This window comes from Trachurus japonicus, chromosome 22, assembly GCF_045865225.1.
Source record: "Trachurus japonicus isolate A0001 chromosome 22, Traja_1.0".
In the NCBI taxonomy this organism is placed as follows: Eukaryota; Metazoa; Chordata; class Actinopteri; order Carangiformes; family Carangidae; genus Trachurus; species Trachurus japonicus.
This window is the reverse complement of record NC_140928.1, coordinates 10,324,420-10,348,536: the sequence shown is the minus strand read 5'-3', so window position 1 is coordinate 10,348,536 and position 24,117 is coordinate 10,324,420. Positions and strand designations below refer to the sequence as shown.

The following is a 24,117-nucleotide window of genomic DNA, read 5'->3' as shown; positions in this document are numbered from 1 at the left end:
AATAATGAATAGAATACTGTATGGGTAAAGAAATTACTATATATAGAGTACGTGTATGTACAATTGTACATACATGAGTGCATGAGTTTAAGGCACTTAAGATGTTTAGGTGTGTCCATGGTCAGAACCAGCAGGGGGGGCATTGAAACTGGTTCTGCAGCCAGAGTAACCTTAACCCCTCACCCATCAAGAATTATCTTCAGAGACCAGGACAAGGAGTCCTGCAACAGATGGTCTGGCCCCTACAGATCCCTGATGCCAACATCTTGGAGTCAGTCTGGGATTAGGCTACATGAAGTGTCAGCCTAAATCCACAGAGGAACTGTGGCAGGTTTTACAACATGCTTGAATCAAAGGTGTGCAAGTGCAGCTACAGGTGGCACTATCACATCAAATATGGGCTTTTTCTGTTTACCTTTGCCCTTGTGTGGTGTACAATTAATATGTACTGGTAATATGTATATCACATTGTTAAAGCAACACAAAACCTGATAGATTCAGATTCAGAATGCTTTATTTGTCCCAGAAGGGCAATTCAGTTCTTACAGTCACAGACTTAACCAGACAAATACTTATACAACAATAACGTACATTCTCAGACAAAGGAGCACAGTGTGCCTCAAGTAGGTAATAAAAAATGTAAATATGCAGTAAACTAGAGTAATAATAACCAACTTAAAATAGAGTAGAATAAAATTGAATTGAATTGAATACCTTTATTGTCATTCATACCAAGGTACAAACAAAATTCAAATGGAAAATCCCATGTGAGACACAGTGGTAGTTAAGAGACAGTGAAGGATAAAAACACACAAGCAAACAATAATAAAATTCAGTATTGCACAGTCCTTTAAAGTGCAGCACAGTCCATTCAAGTGCAGTCAGTGCAGGAGGCATCAGGAGACAATATAAGAGAGAATATACTGGTAATAATGTTTATATCTTAAAAGTGCTTATTACTATTATATCATTATAAAAACCATAACATAAATAAGTAAAGTTTGAATTTTGGTAGGTGTGATGGAAAAACGTAAAGCCTGAAACACATAAACAACTCCAGGAGATGGCAGTAATGCAACAATAATGGTGTCAGCTAGCTGAACACTCGCTGAAGAAGAAGACTCTACTGACAAATCTCAAATCGGTAGCGAAGCGAAGCTGCCTGCATCACCCGCCACCAGCTGAGCCAGGGACCGACGAGCAGAACCGGAGGAAAAAATGGCGTTCACATTCGCGGCCTTTTGTTACATGCTTGCTCTGCTGCTCACGGCGGCGCTTATCTTCTTCGCTATCTGGCACGTAAGTACACGGTTTGTTTACACGAGCTCAGATTAGACACGCCGCCGGCCTGCCGCCTGCCGCCTGTCCCACGGCGCTGGGTAGAGGTAGCCGAGAGAGCGGGGTGAGGCTGGCAAACACCGGGCTAACGGTAGGCCAGCTCGTTCGCCCCACACACACACACACACACACATCACAGGACGTTTCTTCTAGTTGGTAACGTCGCTAGCCCCCCGCCCCGCAGACGATCCTCTCAGCATCTGGATCGAACGTAACCAAGGGAACTCCATAGAAACAGCACACGTAACCACTCGTTCTAGAACGTCCCTCCCTGCGTCCCATGGAATGAATGGGAGGAAAACACCCAGCTCTCGTTGGGCTAGGAGCTAAAGTTAGCAGTCTAATAAACAATAAAAGCTCTATTTTTTATTGACACAACGCGTTGATTTTATGTATTCACAATGTCCCACCATTTGTTTTATTAACCGCTGCACGGTTACAGTTACAGTCTTATTACCACGTCAGGCTTGTCACATGATGAGAGTTCAGCTAACGTTAGTAGTGTGGCTAGTCAGCTAGTTAGTTAGCAGGCTTAGCTAACTAACGTTAACCTCCAACCGTGGAGCAACAAACCGCTGCAGTGCTGCTGTCACTCAGTCGTTATCTTAATCTCTGGCAGTCCCCACCTTGACACGTCGCATGTCTTCGTTTAGTAGATAGGATTATTTTTATTGACACAATGTCAACATCAGCAGTACACATAGTAAACTTTTGGTTTACTGTGTCCCATGTTTCATAAAGTAGCCTAATCCCATTGACTGCGCTGTAAACTGTTGCTAATTTAATATGCTCAGGTAAGAAAGAGAGGAAAGGGTTTATAATAAAAGATGACAGGAAATATAGGAGTATAGGTAAACTGTAATGCATATAACTGTTAACAGATTATAAATCTGTTTGCACCATTAAAATTGTACACCTATTCAGAATAACAAAATGAAATGAAATGATGTAATTGATAACCTAAGAAACAAGTTAAAAACTGTCAGTTATTTAGTCCATTCAAAATAATCTCAGCAGTTCTTATTATTATAAAATTAAACCAGGCAATCTGTATTTAAAACTTCTTCAATGTGAGAATTTTCAGTTTTTCAATTCAAATGTAGCATTGTAAATGAATGCTGTCAATCAAATATTATGAAAACACTAGCATAGTCCTTTGGGGGTTTGTGGTATTTTTATTTTGGCTCTTTGTTCATTTTTGCATTGTGGTCGTCTTGTTCCTCCAGATAATTGCATTTGATGAGCTGAAGACCGACTACAAGAATCCTATAGATCAGTGTAACACTTTAAATCCGGTAAGTGACACCACGGAGAACCTGACACCTTCCTTTGCCTCTTTGACCGCATGCAGATTTGCTCTGTTGAAAGATATTTCATTTACTTTAGGACTTTATCCGCCTATCTGTCTTTTTTCAATCATTTCTCTGCACTGTTTTGCTAAATAACCTGCCTGTTATGAATACAGTGATCTTGTCAGCTGTCAAACTCTAACGCCTTTTGTTGTTTTGTTTTTTCCTAATCTGCTTTGTTTGTTTTTACACTTTGTTAACGGCAAAAAGACAGTTGAAAAGGTCAAAAAGATAAAAAGAGTCAAAATTGCAATTAAGGTTTGTACCAATCTTTAAAATGCCCGCTCAGTTCAACTCAGTCTGCAGTCTTGTCATTTTGCACGGGGAAGTGTTTGCAAACGTCTTTTCAGTTAACTAATCTGAGTCAAGGCCAGAGTTCAGGGATTAGACAAGGTGCCACCTGTTTCCCACATTTTCCACTATCCTGTTGTAGATTTTCCTTCTATCTGCCCTTTTATGTATTTATTTATTTATTAGTTTTTTACCTTTATTTCTATTCATGAGCATTTTTTTCTGAGCATCAATAGTCATAGTTTTTCTCTTCTGCAAGTCTCAAAGTGCAGCTCTGAAGTTGTCAGCATGAACTGAACTGGGTTTTGTTTTCTATTTAAATTGACTAATTACTTTTTTCAAGCGTGGAAGCCTTTGTGCTTATGGGAAGTGTTAGAATATGAAATAGTGGGATAAGGATACTCTCTTGGATGAAATATCCATTGTTACTGAATAATGTTAAAGTATAGTTGTTAACTGAAAAGACTTGCAAATGCTCAAAACATGCATGATCTTTATTACAACCTACCCTTTGTTTGCATATAGTGTTACTGGTACAGTAAATTCCCAGTAAACTCAGAAAGTCAGGTAACTTGTCTTGAGTTTGAGATGACAGTAACACAACACCCGACCCATACACTGTCCCGACAGAGCTTTCACACAACAACAGTGTTCGTAGAAATGTAGGCAGCAGAGCTTTTTTGAACAGTGGAAACTTTGAGATGTGGATTGAAATTGAATTTGTACCCCAACTAAAATGTAGACTTTGCTTAATGTGAATAACCGGTAAATGATTATCACTTCACTTTTCTGTGATGAAGAGGAGGCTGCAGTTTGATTCAGCAATTAGCAGAACTGAGCTACTGTACATGAGCTCAGAGTTTTGGCTCTAACCTCCCTCACCTGCGGTTCAGAGCAGATGGCTGCAGAATCCCAACACTCTCCAGATCAGCAATATTTGGGACCACTGATTGGTCGGTGGTTTCACTATTATTAAGTTAAAGGCACAGATTTCTCTCTCTCACTCTCTCTTTCTCTCACACTCTCTATCAGCAGTGCACTCCACAACATGATCTGCCGTTTTGACCGTGCTAGTCTTTTTGCGTGTGGAGCGCTCAGCTCAGTTGCCAAATTTTTTATTATTTTTTTTGTGCTGTAATCAGTTGTTTTGTATTTGGCAGCACAGTGCAGGATTTCAACATATTATAGCCCCCCCTCTTTTTTTCCCCCCTTTACCTCTCTCTTCTTACATGCCCCTCACCTTTCCATCTGTGGGCTGTTGGTTGCCCCCGCCCCCCCGCCCCTCCTCTCCTACCTACCACTCCTCCACCCTCTGCTCTTTCTGAATGCATGGCTTCCATGTGGTGCCTCCATCTGCCCCCCTGAACTCCGCACCAGTTCGAACTCTTGTCAACCTGAGGCAAGCTGCTGCATCAACACTGCTAGTGCTCACAGCATGGTCTCTCTCTCTATCTCCAGTGTGCCCCCCCCCCTCCCCATCACCCACCCACCCCCCAACTACCACCACCGTCCCCTTTTTATCAGAAAGTGGGATGATTTGTAGATTTGCCCCTCACTGAAAAAAGATGTTGATGTTGAGATGCAAAAAAAAAAAAAAAAAAAACATTCTCCAGAGCAAGTTGTTGATGAGTTCCCTCTTGTACCTGTGGTCAGACTTGATGGTGCATGACATATAAGCAGGGTGGGAAATTATAATTAATTAACTGTTTCTATATCAACCTGATGACTCTGAAATTCACAAGATTCACCACAATTAGAGGTCGAAGTGGAGGGGGCGGGGGGGTTGAGGCTAAATTTGGCTGCATGGCTAAAAACAGTCACACATTCTGGCTGCCTCGTTGTGTTGCCACATCACACAGTGGGAAATCTAAGGATGGTGAATAATCCTCACTGTGGGGTCTTTTTGTTCTCATTTTGGGGAGAGTTTAGGATTTATAACATATTTTCTGGTGGTATCATGTTTTAATTTTTCACCCTGTTTGTTAAAACTTATGCCAGATCAGTGCGATAGCTGACACGTGTAATAATAATATAGGAAGAAAATGAGCAACTAGTGCAAACCAAGAGGCGAATCTGCACAGAACATAGTGACTAGTTGAGCTCATTTGTATTTCACTCCTTTTGTTGAACTCTCTGTGGAGTTGGCTGCAGTTTTTAGACGTCAGGCTCTTTAAATAGCTTAATTTTCTCTTTGTAAATGGCCTCATTGTCTTTGAGGCTTTGCTGCAGTATCTTCTGACTAGCATGCTTTAACTTCTCACTGCTTATTACACCGAGTCCGTGCTTTATATGAAAGTATTTTGAGTGGACATTAGGGTCAGTAACACAGCACACAGACAGGCCCATGGGGATAAAGAGAGTTGGGCCGTGTGATGATTCTGACATGAGTCTGGTTTATTCTCTCTGCAGCTGGTGCTCCCGGAGTATCTTATCCACTTCTTCTTCTGCGTGATGTTCTTCTGTGCGGCTGAGTGGCTCACCCTCTGTCTCAACTTACCGCTCTTGGCTTATCATGTGTGGAGGTGGGTGTCACACACACACACACACACACAGAGGAATCCACACACAGTCTTCATTGTAGTGTTTTGAGTCCAGTTTGACTGAACCTCATGTCACTGTGCTGCAGGTATATGAGCAGACCTGTGATGAGCTGTCCAGGACTCTACGACCCAACAACCATCATGAATGCTGACATCCTGGCATTCTGTCAAAAAGAAGGCTGGTGCAAACTGGCTTTCTATCTCCTGTCGTTCTTCTACTATCTCTATGGGTACGCATCTATTTTTACATCTTGTTTAACTCTGCACAAGAACATTTTACATACAGTAGGACTCATGTGTCTGATTTATAATGATGGGAGATTTTTATTAACATCCTTATTTGCAAATCTGCCATGTTTATATTTGTAAAGTAAATTATTTGATCTGATTTTGTAAAGATGGAAATAACCTGACAATACTAGTCTTGTGCTAACTCATTAAACAGCATTAAAACTGGATTATGAAGCCTCAGGACAGGCAGCATCTGATTAGGTTAGTTTAGCATAAAGACTGAAAACAGAGGGGAAGTGCTAACCTCGCTCCTCCTGAAAGTTTCACCTCTATCTACCTCCTAAATAACCTCCAATTAACAGATTATTTGTTAATTGAAATGTAAAATGAGAATTTGTGGTTCAGGCGTCCTCATGGAGTCAGATGGTCGTGGTCGACTACTTGGACATAGTCCTGCAAAATAGTGAATTGCCTCTTTTATACTGTGGTCATTGTTCATATTAAGTCAAAACATTACATTTTGAGCTTTAAAAGTGATGTAGGTGAAGCTAAACTAACGTGGTATGAACCTCTGCATCTAACTTGATTTTTTTTTTAAAGAGCAAATTTTCCAACTACGTTGAACTATTCCTTTTTATATGATACAAATTACTTTATTAATCCCCAAAGAAAAAATAATTTACTCTGTGTTTACTAGATGTAAACTCTGTGTAATATTATTCCAAACAATGCAAGTTTTAAAATTATTTTATTGTTATTTCCCACAGGATGATCTATGTTCTGGTGAGCTCTTAGGCCGGACGATGAAGGAAAAGGACCTGCATGTACAGTAGAGGACCAGACACTATGATCTTGGTGCTGGAACACTGGACCTGCCGGAGAACCGACCGTTCAGCAACACAAAGACGCCATTTCAAGCGGACGAACTCTCGAACCCCCACACACAGCGCAGAGTGTCATTTCGGAAACATTTAGCCCCGTTTTAGGAGAATATCTTGGTCGCAGCGTTCTTTTCACAACACTATAGTTTAAATTTTACGGAGAATAAGGACAAAACCTGAATGGACATGTTTTTTTTTCTTTTCATTTTTCTTTTTTTTTTTTTTAAAGGTGTGGTGATTTTGATGCTTGGGATTAAAGTTGTTGTTTTTTTTTTCTTTTCTTTTCATCTTGGTTCCCAACTTCTGAGTGTTTACAAATTAGGCCTAATTTTCAGGTGTGCATATATCTGTGAGAATCTTGAGCTGTGTGCTGAATTGCATTAGCTTTTTCTGCTAAATTAGATTCTGGGCTTCGACAGCTAATTTCTACCTGCCAAGTGATCCATTACCTTCACTAAAACAAAACAGCACTTAGGTTCTTGCCCACGGATACATCGAGTCTTAACATTTACATGAAAGTACAGTTATGTACAGTGAGGGCTGAAGTGCATGGGTTATTATCACTTAGTGAAACGTGTTGCACAGGGACAATCAGTCTGGTTGTCACAACATCTGTTTTCAAACTGTCTGACGTATTGTTTCCATACCTCAGACCTATCTATCATACTTTAACCATGTAATCCCTGTTGAAATAAATGGCAATATTTGTTTTTTAAGTGTGAATCCAGAGTAGAAAGCTACGTGTACGTGACCTGTGTTTCTGTAGAATCGCCCTTGCAGCTATTGATAAATTAAAAGAAAAAAAAAAAAAAGGTAGACTCAACAGTACAAGAATAATTTCAGCAAAGGAACTTTTTAATTCTGCTTTCTGCATTCGAGCTTTGAGTGTGACAACGCTGACGTGCCATACTGTTGAATGTACCTTTTCAAATTTCATCTGTTTCTTGTCATTGTGCGTTTTGTTCATTTCCACAACCAAATATTCCACGTCATTAGAAAAAACTCCTGTGTTTATTTATTCAGTGTTTTTAATTTGAACCTCTCATGTCTCCACAATATCAAAGCACTCCTCGCAGTGTTGCTCACCTCCAGAATCAGAATCTGGAGACGTGATGTTTTTCTTTCTTTGGAGTCAACGCCATTAGACTTAATTTTTTCCAGAAATACTAGAATATTTATTTCCATTTTTCAAAATGTGTACATTTATCAGGGAAAGGGATGATCATTTGTCACATAAAATTAATTTTTTATGTATTAGATCCCATCATGTCACATCTAGGAAATGACAACTTGAGTTTATTTGAATCTAAATAAAATTATCCCACTCTTATTATGGACTGGAATTTTATTGTAGATCAATATTTTTAATAGAAGACAGGAATATAAGGCAAGAAAAATGCTTTTTTTAATCTCATGGCCTAAATTATTACATGTAATGTGGGAAGTATTTACGCATTTTACTTTTTCTAACAGGAAATCCATGAAAACATGTCCTGCCATTGCGCTGAATGAGTTTACATATGAAACATATCTCTTCACATGTCAAAATGAAACCAGACTTTTCACTTTTAAATCTTAAATAATTCAATATAAGTTAAAATGAGATCTCATTTAAAAATACTCTTTTGAAGCAAATGCACTTAAACAGAAATAGATTTTTCTAGGTTATCATGATGTGATTTTCAAAAATATTGATCTATAAAATCGAGCCCAGCTCCATTAGAACAGCAGGTAACCTTTGACTTGACTTATATCCTCAACATTTATTAAACAAAGAGAAGCAGGGTTTCCTCGTCAATTCTTTATTCCATGATAACGAGGAGCAAAAGAAAGCAATATATTAGAGTATTCTGTTAAAGTGCAGTCATTAGAGAATACAATTATATCACACACACAAACAATCAAAAAGGAATCACTGACAAAGAAGCAAGTTTGAAGCGAGCAGTATTTTCATGTGAAGAGCAAAGCGACGATCACCGAGACACCGAGCGCTCCGTGGAAACCTCTCTGCTCTGCTGGTACGCTGTGTACCGCTCCTGAAACTCATGGAGGAAGTTGTATTGCTGTGGAGACGAAAAAAACAAAGTGGTTAAATAACATGTCGGTTCTTGAATTCACAGAAAACAAAGCATCAGTCAAATATACGAGAGATAAAACAACAATCGATCTTTGTTGTGGTTTTAGCCCAGTAACTATAAATCATTTTTCATTTCCAGTTTCTTGTATTTATGCACTGAAATAACAATATTCCAGTTAAATCTCACCTTGACCGTCTGTATGGCTCCTCCTCCTCTGTGCTCCCGCAGGATTTCAATGGCTTTGTTTGCCGTCATTGTCGAGGAGAGCTGGAGCAGCAGACAGGCGGCGACTGAGCGGAAGAAAACATGATTAAGTAACTCTTTTCATATATAATGTTGCATGTAGAAACTTAAGTGTTGCCAGAAAAACCACATTGATATTAAAGCAGAAGTAAGTGATATATTTGTGTTAATATAAGTCTTAAATAGTTATATCTTCCGACAGCAATCACTTACATAGAGTGTTTGGACCGAAACACGGGTCTCTCAGTCACTCTGCTCTGCTCTGAGCCGAGGAGAAAACATTTATCGTATCCTACAGTTTTTATCCAATGAGGAGAGAGAACGGCATGCAGGGCTGTGTGTGCAGCCAAGGGATGCGCGTGAATGTGGTGATGTAGGGACGAGGACTGTTATGGTGCGTTCAAGGAAACTCGTAACTCGTGTTTTTCCGACCTGTGAAGATCTGGTACGAGTTCACCGGTCGGAAGTTACGAGTGGCCGTTATAGTGACTTTCACAGGTAAAACAGGTCGGAAAAACACAAGTGGGTTGCCTGGAACGCTACAAAGTCGTAAGTTGTGACTTGAAGCTGTAATTTACGGTTTCAAAAGCCTGCCTGGAACGCAGCATTAGCCAAACCGACCGGATCGCTTACTTCTGCTTTAAACAAACTAAGAGCATGAATGGAATATCCTTACTTAATGCAGAGCGTCCGAGGCCTCCAAAACAGCTGAGGGAAGAAGAAAAGCACAAATTCTTGTCAAATACTTGGCTCAAAACTGGAGCAAGTTGTTCATTTGTGTATCATCATAATCATAATCATCAAAATCTAAAGACACAGAGGTTTACAATACTTTATAGAAATTATGTTTTTGTCATAGATTATTATAACTGTACCAATTATAAACCTTTATTATTTGGCACTTCACCCCCCTACTTTCCATTGTTTTGAATAATCTTTGTGTTCATGACATGTAGATAGATACACTTGAATTAAGTTTGATTGTATTTTAAATACTCCCTCTGCACTTTTCATACAGTTAGTGGTGCATCTTCATAAGGAGAAGCATCTTGAAATCAAGGATTTTTCAATGGTTTGGGTACAGAAACAAAAGGTTTACCTTCTATGTAGTACATAATAACAAGCTACATATTAAAACATGTGACAGGAGTTTAATTGGTTTTTACAAGCGAGCCAACATGTTTTTTTTTTTCCTGCCTAGTTTCTCTACAGCTTATGCGTCATTGTCCTCAAGACCTCTTTTGACACTTCTTCAGTTCCGTGCTAAAGACGAATCTCAAGTGTCACAAGACATGTCACAAAACGTGCTTTTCAAATCTCAGTGTGATGGACGCCGACTGAAACTCACTGGATCACTGTCCTCCTGTTGTTCTCGATGCAGACCTGCAGCTCCTCAAGGATCCGGCAGCACTGCTCCAGTTCAGGAGCGTCACCGTCCAGGAAAGGCGTGTGATGAACGGTGAAGCCTCGCTGCTGGTAAACCTCCAGCAGGGAGGGAACCCTGTATTTGTTCAGCTCCCCTCTGGTGCAGAAAACAAACACATCCTGCACCCCCTGGTTCTGGAGCTCATCTGTCAACGAGAGAAACACAGCCAATCAGCAAAAAAATGTCATTTCTGATTTAAAATGATATATCTATTACCCAAATAACTATTGATTATAAAAGGTAGTTATAACTGATTCTCAGGCACTCTATTTCCTTTATCTACTGTTATGAGGTATTTTAATAAAGTTAGAATTGATCCAAGTCTATAAACATCACTGAGTTGCAGACTCCAGCTTACCAACGTCCCTTTGTAGACTCCTGCGTATCTCTTTGTATTTGCAGCCTGAAGTCAGATGAAAGAAAGATTATTTTTTTTAACACCGAGATGCACAAAACCTTCAGTAATAAATTGATAACAAAGAGTGTAAAAATCATAAATTGCAGTTTTACCTGGTAGTGCACAAATCCCAAGATACTGTGAACACTCCACTATAGACAGAGGCACCCTTGAATATAAGCAAATGATAATTATATACATGTACACTTAGTGAGGTTTTTTTTAAAAACAATAAACAAACAGAACAAAGTACAAATAACAGGACGACTGCTAAATCTCACCAGGAGATGTGGATGGGGGTCAGCTGCTCCTCTCCCACCTCCTCCTCTTCAGATGAGGAGTCAAACTCACTCGTCCTCATGACTTCAGCCCAAAGAAAGAAGAAAGGAGGTTCAAATTAAAGTGCCACATTCACATTTTATTTATTTATTTATTATTATTATTTCATTGAAGAGGTTCAAAGAGGTTTGGCTTTGTATTCATGGTTTAGCTTTGTGGGACTTTGTATAAAGATGTAACTCCAGAGAGTTCATTTCTACAGCAAATGAGCACAATACACAGTGAGTTTTAATTTGCAACAACATGTACAGATGTACTGTTATTGTAACACACAGTAAACGTGCTCTGTGTTCTTCATAATAATGTATTGAGTTTGCAAAAGTGGCAGCTTTAGATTAAATCTATAAAATTGTCATTTCTGCTTCTCTTCCTGGTATTTTTATTCAGCATGCATAGATGCTAACAGCCTTCCCAGCCCTGCTCGGTGGACCAACACACGCTGAGCCGTGACAATGTCCTTTAAACGAGCTCGGCTAAATACGGACAGAACAGTGGTTATAGTCGGACTGACCAACAGCTCTGCAGCAGGGAGCTGTCTCCCCTTTCTGTCCAGGAGCTATTAATGTCCCACAGAAGACACAGCAGTGCTGAGTTAGCTGACGTTAGCTCTGCAGCTCGACTGACCGAGCGGAGCCAAACAAACGGAGGAAACTGTGACTTCAGGTTTATGAGAAAATGTTACACAGCTTCTTCTTTTTTTAAAAAAATGTTACGTAGGTCGGTATAAAAAGGCTAAATTATACAGAAGGCCCGTGTTGTTTTTGATTGTTTCTCACCGGTCACGCTCTGCTGCTGCTCCTGTGCATGTTTTGACAGTTCCGTCAGCGTCGATTTTGAAAACTCAATAAAGCCGACAGCCAATCAGATTCAAGAACCGGCGCAAACCACGCCCCCTTCCATAACAACGCATGCGTCAGCGCGTTCGATTTATGCTACGGAGTGACACACACGGGCGGAGTGGAAGTGAGTTTTCTAATATGCAGCTACAGGCTATAAAACATAATGTAAATACTTTTACACATTTAACAATTAGAAAAGATATTAGACACTTACTGTCTTTAAGAAAAGAGATGTGCAAAAAAATCTAATGTAGCCTATGTATTCTATTTTAGTTTTATTTAGAAAAATCAACAAAATATATATTTTTATAAGTTGTTTCAGACAGAAATTTTTACAAACAATCAGACATATCAGTTATCTGTTAAGAAACATACATTTGCAAATGGTGTGACATGATAAAAGGCTAATAGTTAAAAATATTAAATGTATAGGCCTATATATGTATATATGCAAACATTAAAAACATGATAGGCTGGGCTAAGATTTCAGACTTCTACAGGCAACGTTTTTATATTTATACTATAGGCTATATATATTAATATGACGTCATAAATCACGATTACACCTGTGAGATTTGAGGAAGTTATAATACAAGTATCGATCAAAATTGATCGATTGAGTGTTAGGCTAGTTCAGGAACGACAATACAGCAGCTCTTGTCTCTTTACAGTCAAGCTACCACTGTATTTCACAAAACCTTAAAAAAAACGACGAGTAACGTTTGAAATATTGAACAATATAACAATAAAAACATCAATATGAAACACTAGGCTAAACAAGATAAGTATAATAATACAGGTGCAGTAATAACTGTACCCAACTTCCTTAAGAAGCATCACGGTCATTAGCACGTTACAGTAACATGGTTCATGCTCGACCTGATCCCAGAGCTGCTCACTGAGCGTCCTGCAGGACATCTGCTGTCTGCACACAGAGCAGCGCTCAGCACAACACCATGCACCACAACACCGGCAAATGACTCGGGCCAACTTTCCCCTCAGAAGAAAGACGAGAAACTGGACATTTTTACATGGATTTGAAATTTTTCTTTTCATCTTTTAAAATGCGTGGAGGAGCAACAGTGAAGAGCTGTGACTGAGGTGAGTTCGTTGTGTCTTCCTTCTTCTTCTAGCATCTTTGGCTTCAGCACTGAGACTTTAAATATGATTCACTCAGATTTAGACACCACTAACATCATAGTTTATGTTTGGAAATATCATAATATACTTGTATGTTGCAAGCATGTGCACTAGACCTTTGCAGCCAACAAAATATGATTTACATTTTGCTTCCTGAAGTGTTTTAAAATTGAAAAAGAAAAAAGAAATGTTTATATCACATTATTATTATTTTTTTTTACATGGGTTTTATTTTCTGTTTAAACTATAAGGCATATAACATATTGCATTTTCCAGTGTTTTTGCTGACCCGTGCTTGTCCTTCTGTCAGCACACTTACAAGGAGGGATCTTGGCTCCTGCAGCCATTTCCCCTGCAGGGCTGAGCTCTTTGGCTGGCTCGCCACTTCCTTAGCAGAGGGGCTGCTGGCAGGGACAACATCTGAGAAGGTACAACAAACAAACACGAGCATAGACACCGAAAGTCATTAAAACAGGTTGCAAATGTTACTTAAACTCCTTAAGGTGCATGAGTAAGATTTTTAAACACAAAACAACAATGTATTTTTGTGCGTACAAGCTTAACTATTCCACATGGATATTTAGTTTTTATATGATTAAGATTCACAGTGGGCTGTCAAAGAACTGGGAGGAAAAAAATGGCAATGTACCTTCCTATGGACTCTTTGTTATTTCTATTAAATGTGTTTCCTGACCACCTGTTTACCACAGAACAATGTTATATATTACATATTTTGTTGATGATTGCAAGAAAAATTATTACCATTACAGTAATTGGATGAAGCCTAACCCTCACATCACTCAGTGGTTACAGAAAGTAAAACATGTCTACATGACTGCCCAGTTACAGCTAAACGTACCTGTTTTTTATGAGAAGGTTGACCCCAGTTACTGACTATCTCGCCTAGGACTCTTACAACTTATACTCTATTCATTTATTGTTTTGTTTTTTTATTATCTAAAATATCCCTTTTTTGGAGTACAGAACTAGATAAGATATGTGCTATACCCTTCACAGTGCTATCTCTGTGTGACAGATGAGACCCAATCTCAAGATGACTCTTTGTATTCTTTTGTGATGTTATAGTTGCCTGTTAATGTGCATTAAAGGCAATAGTAGGCTACTGAGAGAAAAACAGGTCGACTTGTCCCTATTGTGCATCTGTATCTACTCATCAGTCAGAGAAGACGTGCATCAGATCAACATCATACAGTTCGTACTGTCTGCACAGTTTGTGGGGATTTATCGCTGAGTGTTTGCAAACAGGCTTGTTTGTGTGTTTCTCTCTGCACAGGTCATGAAGCCTCAGGAGGCCGAGCTTGTCACTGAAATCTCCAAGGTATTCTGCATCTTCCCTCATTACTCTGCCTGGTTGTTGTTTGTTAAAGAGACAGACAGCTCACTTTATAAATTAGAAGATGCAAAATTAGCAGCAGGAGGAAATTACAGTAAATCCCAGAAGTTTATCCAACCAGGACTAAAACAAACTCAGTTCATTCATCTTCAAGTATCAGTGAAAACTCTGCTGCTGTGTCTCGTCTCTAAATCTGAAACTCCCGACTGATATGTTATGTTATGTTATGTTATGTTATGTTATGTTATGTTATGTTACACCTGCTCCATCTTTCAGTTACAATGCATGGTCTCGGAGCTGAAGACGGGCTTCACCAGTGCTCTGCTGGAGCTCAGTCAGATCCAACATGGAGACACGTTCCTGAGGGAGGAGCTGGAGGAGAACAGGAGGAGCTGCCAGAAGAAAGCCGTCCGCCTGGAGGCTCTGGTCGAGTCGATGAGGGTGAGGATGAGGATGGAGAGGCTGGTTTTTACTGTAAATATTCTGAAAAGTGACGATGATGACAGTGAGTGATGAAGCTCGGACAATAAAAAGCAGCGTTGTCGTCTCACAGGAAGAGCTCAGTGTGATGCGGTGTCAGGTCGTGCAGCTGTACAGTAACAGACACAGACCTCAGCCGGACACAAAGAGCTCAACGTCCAAACCCAGAGAAAGGTAAATCAATCAATCAATCAATCAGGCTTTATTTGTATAGCACTTTTCATGCCCATGGCAGCTCAAAGTGCTTTACATGTTAAAAACAAGCAATATACTGTAGGGGACACATATTGGGAGACATAGGGAACACATGTTAGGGAGACATACATAGATTCGCAAACACATACACATTCACACAATAATTTTAGAACATTGGATTTTATCGGGGAAACGTTATCTAATACTCACTCATTTGCAGTGGGGAAAACACTAAATAAAATGAAGTAAAATAAATAAAATTGAGAAGACGAGAAAGACACTAGGTAAAATGAAATAAGATAGATAAAATGAGAGGATAAGAGAGATACTAGATCAAATGAGGTAAAATAGATAAAAAGAGAAAAAAAAACACAACAACAGTCAGAATTAACACATGATACAACACTTTTCCAAACTGCATCATTTAGTTTTATATGTTGGCCTTATTCTTTCTAGACAAATAAGATCACAATACAGATAGATAGATAGATAGATAGATAGATAGATAGATAGATAGATAGATAGATAGATAGATAGATAGATAGATAGATAGATAGATAGATAGATAGATAGAGGACAATATGAGTGTGTAAAACCTGCAGACAGACACGTGTCCACTGTTGTGCAGCAGCGATGCAGCCGAGGCGTCAGGTGGGCGGAGTCAGTGTGAGTGTTCGTCTGCCGCTCCTTCCTGTGTGTCCAGAGGGAAACTGCTGCTGCATTGTTTCCTGCAGGGACTCAAAGCAGGACTGAACGAAGGCACAGGTGAGTTTTAGTGTGAAGTCGTTCTACTGTTTGCATTTGTCAAAAACATAGAGAAGTGCAGCGGTTTTCAAACTAGAAGGAAAAATAATGTAAAAAATTAAGCTATAAGATAAGTTATTATTAACAATATAATGTGCATTATAATAAAATATATTTCACTTTATATTGAAATCGTACTTGTCATGCTCATCTTTCTATTGCCTGCAGTCACAACATCATTCATCAGGTCATATACTAGTGTTGGGTTCGATTCCACCTGACGGCCCTTTGCTACATGTCGTTCCCTTCTCACTCCAACTGCCCTGTCATAACAAAGACATAAAAAACTTTAAGAAAGTTAATTAATTAAACACACTTAAGCTGTAGCATCGTTTATGGGTTTTGTTAACCAGTGGCCTCGACATGGAAACGTTTGGGAACTAAAGTGGTATTTGCAAAACAGCAACAGCAAATCAGGAAATAAATAAGCATGATGGGAAAAACAACGACATCAGAAGGGACGAACAAAATACCAGAGCACATCTGTACAGTTCATTGTGACCTTTTCATTCCAGATGCACGACATCAGGTGGCCATGCAGCTTTTACACTCTGAGTGGGAGTACGTTTCCACTTTGAACCAGCTCTATGACAGATACAAGACGCCACCAGTACACCTGATGACCATGGAGCCGTAGTGAGTACTCAACTGTTTTTATATGGATCTTCAAATTAAAAGCAACTAAACATCCAGAGGTCAACGAGGAGCTTTCTTGTAATCCCTCCTTGTGAATCTCTCAGTTACTGTGTCTCCTGCCTTATATGCTGTAGGTGCATCTCAATAAAAATGTTTGAGATGCACCTGTGCACTTATTCTTATAGCTCGTGCTATTTCTGTTTTTTTTTTGTTTTTTTTTCTGCATCTCCTACTCAAAGATCACCTTCCTGGGTATTACTTCCCACATTGGACTTTGTCTTTAGTTTGTTATTATAACATGTCAGACTGTAAAGAGACAGGAAAAGCAAAAAGAGGAGACCGCACACATCAGCTCCCTTCTGTGCAGATTTTATTAGCACATCAATAGTAACGTTTCGAGCTCATAGCTCTTCATCAGACTAACTCATACACATAGGACGCCCCGTTTTTAAACCTGCCCCCGAGGGTCACATGGTGAGTCACATGGTAAAGGGAATGTATACATCAAAACCCATCTTGTACAAAACCAAAGCATACAAAAAGTCAAAGACACTTCATCATAATTAAATAGACCAACACCCATCAGGCCGACTGGCCGTCATACAGATCTAATGAATTAGAGGCGCCTCTAGTAATAGGATGGCTAATTTTCAAAGTCTAGGACAAGGTTATCACATTATTAATATTCTAAACATTTTGATCTTGTTTAAAGATTTAACATATTTTAAAGTTCAATTATCCATAACCCTGAGCTAGATAAGGGACAATCCAACCACAAGAAATGGAAAAGTTAATATATAGACGATCAAATAGCCTATGCATATAATCCAAACAGTAGAATTCCCTCATGATAAGTGTAACATGAGAAGTGACTACTACAATGATCATACGCAGAACAACTCAGGAACCACCTATCACACACTGTAAAGAGAGAAAAGCATCAGATTGTTTCCCAGTTGTCATCTTTAACTGGATAAAGAGGAAGAAAATGAGAGTGAACTCGTTCGTCTTGCATGTTGTGACCCGATTGCACAAATGGACGTAAGCCCTAATAAGTGGCCAAACATTAAAACATTATGTTTTTCCAAGATAATGGGAAAATTCTGCAGCAGAGGCAGAAATCAGATTATCTTGGAAGCACATCAATTGTTTCAGTAGAAAGATGAAAAAAAATCCCCATTAATGTCCCTTTTATTATAATCATTTGTTAATTTTACTACTTTCTCATCTTGTCTCGGATCCAGTCAGACGTATCTGAAGTTTGTGGAGCAGCTGCTTCAGCGACACCTCCTCTTCAGAAACACTCTGCAGGAGCGGCTGACTGCTGAGCACTGGAAATCTCTGGTGGGAGACATCCTGGTGCAGCTCATCGGCCAGAATGACGTGAGACCAGCGCTTTCGTGTTTTAAATTTTTTATGATTTGAGGGAACAGGGCGCTTATGTTTATTCTAATCTGGCCCCGTCCAGACAGCTTTTTCAGACATGTACCTCGGCTACACGACCACCCTGGCCTCCTTCCTGTCGCTGGAGTTCAGCAGACTCAATCATCCAGAGAAAGGCCCCAAGCTGCAGGTACGATGAGGTGACACAGCGATCGGACGTCACCGGAGGCGGCAGATATGCTGATGAGGAGTTTTTTTTTCTCCCTCTGAATTTTTTTTGCAGAGCGGCCAGATGGAGAGGGAGGAAATGAAGCTGCTCTCCCTGCTGTTGGCGCCCGTCTCTCGTATACACAGCTACCTGAGTCACATCCAGGTGAGTCAGCAGCCGCGGCCAGGACAGTGAACAGAGCTGACATCTGAAAAACATACACACACAATGATTCAGATCGGAAAATAAGGAATGAATGAACAGTTGGAGGCCAGACAAGATATAAAACTGACCTTTATAGCTTTATAATTATCTCTAAATGTTTGGCACAATGTGTGTAAAGGCAACTTTTCTTTATTCTTTAAACTGAAAAACTGGAAATTGCTAACACTTTATAAATAACTGTGTTACCAACATTTTACTCAGCTAAATTCACTTTTCAGCTCTTGTTGAGTTTTTTTTCTTCTTTTTTCTCTGTGTAGAACCTGTTGCAGTGGACGGGTAAGGATCACCCAGACTGCAGCCTCCTCCTGGGCACGGAGCGAGCGCTGAGGAGCCTCCTGTCTCGCTGTCACGTGATTCTGGAGCAGGACGTTCGCTGGGACGACGGAGAAGGAGCCGGACAAAGGTCAGAGCATCACGAGGAGGAAGAAGGACACGGGTTTATTAAACTGAAATCACTTATAGCTTCGATTTCTTCTTTTATTTAATTGATCATTTGACACCACAATACAGTATAAAGACTAGAACTGTTGTGTGTTTGTGTCTTTGCGTGTGTTTTTCTTAAATTGCAGTGCATTGAGCTCTTTGGGCCACTGTAGTGTACACACACACACCGCCATGTGTGTGTATCAGTGGACTGCATGTACACACAACCAGTTTTTGAAGCTGTGGCTGATCACTGTGCAATTAACAACATAAACATGGATTCAAACTAAGTTCAAATGATACATAAGAATATTAGAGGACAATGTTGAGTATGTGTTTATTATTTCTTTTTTTAGTCTATTAATTGTTCTGTGTCTTCTTTATTTAAAGTTTTGTGTTGCATTGTTTGCACTAAAATCATATAAATGAAGTCCAACTGATTTACTGAAGCCACAGCTGGTGTCTTTGTCTTGAACCGCAGTCCAGATGTTCAGTGTTGAATGTTTCTATTTGTCTTTGACTGTAGCAGCAGCTGTGGTGAAGCTGTAGCAGCTGGATCTTCTGCAACCTGCTGCAGGAGGAGTCAACAGACCAGAGAGAGTCACAGACACAGAGACGAGTCCAGCTCTGCTGCTCAGGGGTGAGTGTCGCCCTCTGCTGGTCTCTGATCACACAGCCGCCACCAGTCTGAAGATCAAACTGTTGTATTATATTGTTGTTATGTGGTTAAAACTTTTACAGACTTGCTTTTATGTGATGTCTTTGTCCTCTTATTATTAACATCCTCAATTTTGTTGTATCACTTTTATTTAATTTTATTGTTTTAAGACTTTAATTTATCCCTATTGTCTTTATTTCCTTTTTCCTACTGTTTATGAATGTTTTCTAGTGTTTGTATTTACTTTCATCACTTTCTCACCTTTATTTTATTGCACTGTTTTATTCAACGTCTCTTTCAAAGTTACTAAATGCGTGCTGAATCAAAGTGAATGAAGTCTGGTGTAGTGAAGAAACTGTGTTTTAGTTTAGTCCAAGCAGGATGCGTCAGTTTCCTGTAAATAAAGCATCAGATGTTTGTTAGTGTTTTATAGCAGAAACATTAATTTTCAGAGGTGAAAGTTTTTATATTAGAGAAAAAAAACTTCATAGTTAAACTGGTGTAGATTTTCATGTTTTTGAATCATTTGGAATAGATAGAAAATAGAAGGAAAGGAAAAGGAGGAGACTAAAGGCACTGTTTTTACTCATACTGAGCCCGAAATCTCCAAACCTTCCAGTGTTATTCCTGTCTATATTCTGAAGGTTTTTACAGAGGGGATTGTTGATATATCATTCAAAGCCTGATTTATACAATATTTTATTCCTAAAAACATGGCAAAATTAGATTTTTTTAGGGCTGGTGACAGTATCTCATTTACAGAGTGATAAAAAGAGATATTCCAAATCCCCTCTGTGAAAACTTCTGACTGTAATATGTCAACAAAATAAAACATTTTGAAAGAGGCTTCATCCATTGTTCAGATTTCGGTTCTGGAAATGTATGCAAATTTGTTCATATTTCATTAGATATTGCCTCATTTACATATTAATGTAAGTGATACACTTGGGAAGTTTCATGGTGATATCTGTTAGTTAAATTTTTTTTTACCCTATTCACCTGTAGAGTCTCCCCTTTAGGAAACAGAGGAGGAGGAAAACTTAAAGGGATAGTTCACCCAAAATTCAAATTTCACTCATTATCTACTCACCCTCATGTCGACTAAGAGCTGTGAGAATTTTCAGAGTCCTCCGTGCCTTCTCTGAGTTACGAGGGGGTCCGCGCAGCAGTATTTGTCCATATAACTCTTGTATTGAAGCCCCAACATGAGAAATTGTTCCGCCGGTCAGTGCAAATCACACAAGATTTGCACTGACACAGGAAGAGCAGTGAACTGAGACACTGGGAGCTTCCGCTACAAACAAGCTTAAAATATAGGCTTAGCCTATTTAATTTTTTTCGGAACAATTTCTCATGTTGGGGCTTCAATACAAGAGGGACATTACAGACGAGCAGTATGGAGGAATTTGGATGTTTTTTGGTGTGTCTTTTTGGACGAAGAAAGTTGGTATCCATTGACAACCATTATATGGACAAATACTGCTGCGTGGACCCCCCCGTAACTGCGAGAAGGCACGGAGGACTCTGAAAATTCTCACAGCTCTTAGTCGACATGAGGGTGAGTAGATAATGAGTGAAATTTGAATTTTGGGTGAACTATCCCTTTAAAGCAGCTCACACCTGTCACTCACTCCCCTTGTTTCTCAGAGATACCCAGCAGGCCGTTCACCTCACCAACGGCGTGGACAGCCACCACTCCATGCGTCTGGAGTGCTGGTCCTGCAGCCCGGTGAGGAGGAAGGGCCAGGCCGCCCTGACAGTGAGCCAGCCGGGCCGGGACTGCGGCCACGTCTACTGCTCCCTCCTGACCCCGGACGCCGCGGCGTGGGGCGAGAACAGCGACTCGGGCCAGGGCACCTTCAGCCAGCCCACGGGGAAAGGCACCAGCGACCGTGAGACGGCTCGGGGGAACCAGAGCCTGGAGGACGGCGAGACCGACGACCCCGACGACACCTCGGCCTTCGACTACTCCTCCGTCACCTCCTGCAGCCCCGACGGCACGCTGCGCCGGGAGATGATGGGCAGCAACAGCGGCGAGGATGAAGAGGAGGAGGAGGAGGGGGAGGAGGAGGAGGAGGAGGACAGCCAGGTGCCGGTGCTGCTGAAGCCGTCGTACAGCCAACAGCAGCAGCAGCAGCAGCAGCAGCAGCAGCCCAGGGAGCGGACTGTGTGTCTGAGGTGGCAGATCCCCAGACTGACTCCTCATCCTCCTCTGAGGAAGACGGTGGCGGTGGCGTCATCATCGTCGTCGTCGTGTGTGGACGCCGGACTGACGCCGTGTCTCGTCGGCTCCTACGGGAAGAGGCTGGTCAGCGTCAGGAAAGGGTCTCCACCTCTGCATCCGAAAAGTGCCTTCAGGCCCATCTGGGACGACCCGTCCAAACAGGTAGCCTACCCACACACACACACACACACACACACACACACACAGGTCCAGAGCAAGACGTGTCCTGTCTGAGGCTGACACAGAAAAACCTGTGACAGAAGATAAATGCATTTACAGGTGCATCTCAATAAATAAGAATATCATGGAAAAGTCAATTTCCAGTGGTTCAAGTCAAATAGCAATCGAGTATTGATGCATATAGATGGACAAACTTTTCAAAAGACCAACATTTCCATATTAAAAATCCTTAGTCTTTTGTAGCCTAATATTCAAAGTTTTTGAGATACTTAATTTTAGGTCTTCATTAAATGTAGCCATAATCATTACAATTAAAATAAATTAAATAAATAAAGACATGAAATGTTTCATTCTGTGTGTAATGGATCTATATAATGTATAGTTTCACTTTTTGAATTGACATTACTGACATAAATGAACTTTTCCATGATGTTCTAATTTATTGAGATGCACTTGTATTTTGTGTTGCCACGTCTTCCTCTCTGTCTAAAAAACTAATTTGATCATTACACCTTTACATCGGCTTCCATTTACTTTCAGAAGTAAGACGGCAACTGAGCAGCGTTTTCATGACTGTTTGGTCAACACAAAAAAAAATCTGTTGCTTCCAATGTATCACAAGTGAAAGAGAAGATGTCTCATAATCCAGAACCAACAGGCGTCCTCTAAGTCATCATGTGACAAAGAAATGCAGGAATTCCTCACATTTGAGAAACAAACCTTTGAAACAAATTGATCAACAGAAAAGTTTCCAATTATCACCGCAGCTCTACTCAGAATCAATAAGAAAGTTTTACTTCTTATCAGTAAAGCTTGGTGCAGAAGTTTTTTTTTGTGTGTGTGTACCAGACTTACATAACAACCAGGTTTAAAACCAAACTTTTAAGCCAAAAACACTGGATCTTACAATTCCCATAATGCTGCCTGGTAAATGCAACTCAAGTTTCTTTGCTTTTTGTTGTCGTCTGTACATTTCTTTCATTTTCTACCAGTTTTGAAAGGTTGCGTTGTACGAACATGATGTGAAATTAATTCCAGTTCGACAACATCTGAAAAGTCCCCTGTAATACGTTTGTTTCTTAAATCCTCTGATGTCATCTTCTCCTGCACCAGGTCGACTCTGCTCCAGAGAAAGACAACAGACAAGGCTTCATCCCTATTCAAGCTCCAACGAGGCCGAGCTTCCAGAGCTTCAACCCCAGCAGAGACAATCTGAGGTGGGTACGACACACGAGGTGACACAGGACACAGTAACGATGGAGGAGCAGGTACCACAGGAACAGTAATAAAGAATTTCCTTAATTTCATATTGTAATAGGCAATAAAAACACTATTAATGCATCAATAACTACAAACAAAACTGACAAAATCAGGATAAAATATGTTTAAGTTTGTTAGCTAATAGAAAAAGCAAAAGGGAAAATGCCTTTTCTTATTAATCTATCATTTATTTTTAAACTACTATTTTAAAGCAGAAGTAAGCGATCCGGTCGTTTTGGCTAACTTCTTGTCAGCAGATGGAGTTAGCAGTCCCCGCCCTCGTCCCTACGTCACCACATTCACGCGCATCCCTTGGCTGCACACACAGAGAGGACCGCCCCTTTATGCCGTTCTCTCTCCTCATTGGATAAAGGTTGTAGGATACAAGGAAAGTTTTCTCCTCGGCTTACAGCAGAGCAGAGTGACTGACAGACCCGTGTTTCAGACCAAACACTCTATATAAGTGATTGCTGTCGGAAGATATAACTATTTAAGACTTATATTAACACAAACATTCAGCTTACTTCTGCTTTAATTCCTTACAATATGAATTTAAGGATATGTTTATTGATTAATTGTCCCGTGATATCCCATATGAAACACTATTATTGATATTTGATCAGTGAGAGCAGCCGGTGATCAGGCCGTCCGTCTTTCTCTTCAGACCGGGCCTGGCTCAGCAGAGAGGCGTCCGCGGGGGATTGTGGGAAGACAGCGAGGACAGCGAGGGACCCTGCAGCACCGTTTGACCCCCGCCGACCGCCCCAAGAGACAAATCACTGAAAACTGTGACGTTACAACCGAACCTGAGCTCAAGTTGTTCTTCTGTGGCAGATGATTGTTTCATTTTTTGTTTGTTTTTTTCCACAAAAAGGCCACAACAACAACACAAATGCATGAACGGCAACTCTTTGAAACAAAAGCCTGAAAAAACTGTTTGTTTTTCTTGATTTTCAGTTCGACATCAGGATAAAAATCTGCGCATTTTAAGGTGT

General features: G+C 40.2%; 3 protein-coding genes across 5 annotated transcripts; 2 read left to right on the top strand and 1 right to left on the bottom strand.

The window, feature by feature from the left end:
- Nucleotides 1-1,177: 1,177 nt before the first annotated feature.
- Nucleotides 1,178-7,342, top strand: cnih1 (cornichon family member 1). Its single transcript, XM_085768513.1, has 5 exons — nt 1,178-1,299; nt 2,565-2,633; nt 5,388-5,500; nt 5,605-5,748; nt 6,517-7,342. Exons 1-5 carry the CDS (start codon nt 1,219-1,221, stop codon nt 6,542-6,544), a joined length of 435 nt encoding a protein of 144 aa, XP_085624639.1. The 5' UTR covers nt 1,178-1,218; the 3' UTR covers nt 6,545-7,342.
- Nucleotides 7,343-8,364: 1,022 nt separating this feature from the next.
- On the bottom strand, nt 8,365-11,948 carry cdkn3 (cyclin dependent kinase inhibitor 3). Its single transcript, XM_085768512.1, has 8 exons — nt 11,890-11,948; nt 11,056-11,137; nt 10,888-10,943; nt 10,736-10,780; nt 10,300-10,522; nt 9,628-9,659; nt 8,895-8,998; nt 8,365-8,693 (listed from the first exon to the last, which is right to left on the bottom strand). The coding sequence occupies exons 2-8, from the start codon at nt 11,133-11,135 to the stop codon at nt 8,604-8,606; spliced, it is 630 nt and encodes a 209-aa protein (XP_085624638.1). The 5' UTR covers nt 11,136-11,137; nt 11,890-11,948; the 3' UTR covers nt 8,365-8,603.
- An 889-nt stretch (nt 11,949-12,837) lies between these two features.
- Nucleotides 12,838-23,974, top strand: LOC146963516 (uncharacterized). 3 transcript variants are annotated; one of them, XM_085767873.1, is made up of 15 exons: nt 12,838-13,053; nt 13,403-13,520; nt 14,387-14,431; nt 14,723-14,887; nt 15,000-15,100; nt 15,753-15,886; nt 16,441-16,561; nt 17,806-17,944; nt 18,030-18,134; nt 18,228-18,317; nt 18,635-18,780; nt 19,327-19,440; nt 21,106-21,844; nt 22,976-23,079; nt 23,787-23,974. In XM_085767873.1, the coding sequence occupies exons 3-15, from the start codon at nt 14,390-14,392 to the stop codon at nt 23,869-23,871; spliced, it is 2,085 nt and encodes a 694-aa protein (XP_085623999.1). In that variant the 5' UTR covers nt 12,838-13,053; nt 13,403-13,520; nt 14,387-14,389; the 3' UTR covers nt 23,872-23,974. The 3 variants fall into 3 exon arrangements, with proteins under 3 accessions (XP_085623999.1, XP_085623998.1, XP_085623997.1); XM_085767872.1 differs by having other exon boundaries at nt 12,839-13,053; nt 15,750-15,886; nt 19,330-19,440; XM_085767871.1 differs by having other exon boundaries at nt 12,839-13,053; nt 15,750-15,886.
- Nucleotides 23,975-24,117: the final 143 nt, after the last annotated feature.

Excerpts from the sequence above, each read along its gene's own strand:
- cnih1 (XM_085768513.1), top strand. The coding sequence starts at position 1,219 with ATGGCGTTCACATTCGCGGCCTTTTGTTACATGCTTGCTCTGCTGCTC. Across the intron at positions 1,300-2,564 it reads TCTTCTTCGCTATCTGGCAC|ATAATTGCATTTGATGAGCT; the intron begins GTAAGTACACGG and ends TTGTTCCTCCAG. Across the intron at positions 5,501-5,604 it reads TTGGCTTATCATGTGTGGAG|GTATATGAGCAGACCTGTGA; the intron begins GTGGGTGTCACA and ends ACTGTGCTGCAG.
- cdkn3 (XM_085768512.1), bottom strand. The coding sequence starts at position 11,135 with ATGAGGACGAGTGAGTTTGACTCCTCATCTGAAGAGGAGGAGGTGGGA. Across the intron at positions 10,944-11,055 it reads ACCCCCATCCACATCTCCTG|GGTGCCTCTGTCTATAGTGG; the intron begins GTGAGATTTAGC and ends CTTATATTCAAG. Across the intron at positions 9,660-10,299 it reads AACAGGAGGACAGTGATCCA|CTGTTTTGGAGGCCTCGGAC; the intron begins GTGAGTTTCAGT and ends TTCTTCCCTCAG.
- LOC146963516 (XM_085767871.1), top strand. The coding sequence starts at position 14,390 with ATGAAGCCTCAGGAGGCCGAGCTTGTCACTGAAATCTCCAAG. Across the intron at positions 14,888-14,999 it reads CTCTGGTCGAGTCGATGAGG|GAAGAGCTCAGTGTGATGCG; the intron begins GTGAGGATGAGG and ends GTCGTCTCACAG. Across the intron at positions 17,945-18,029 it reads AGCTCATCGGCCAGAATGAC|ACAGCTTTTTCAGACATGTA; the intron begins GTGAGACCAGCG and ends GGCCCCGTCCAG.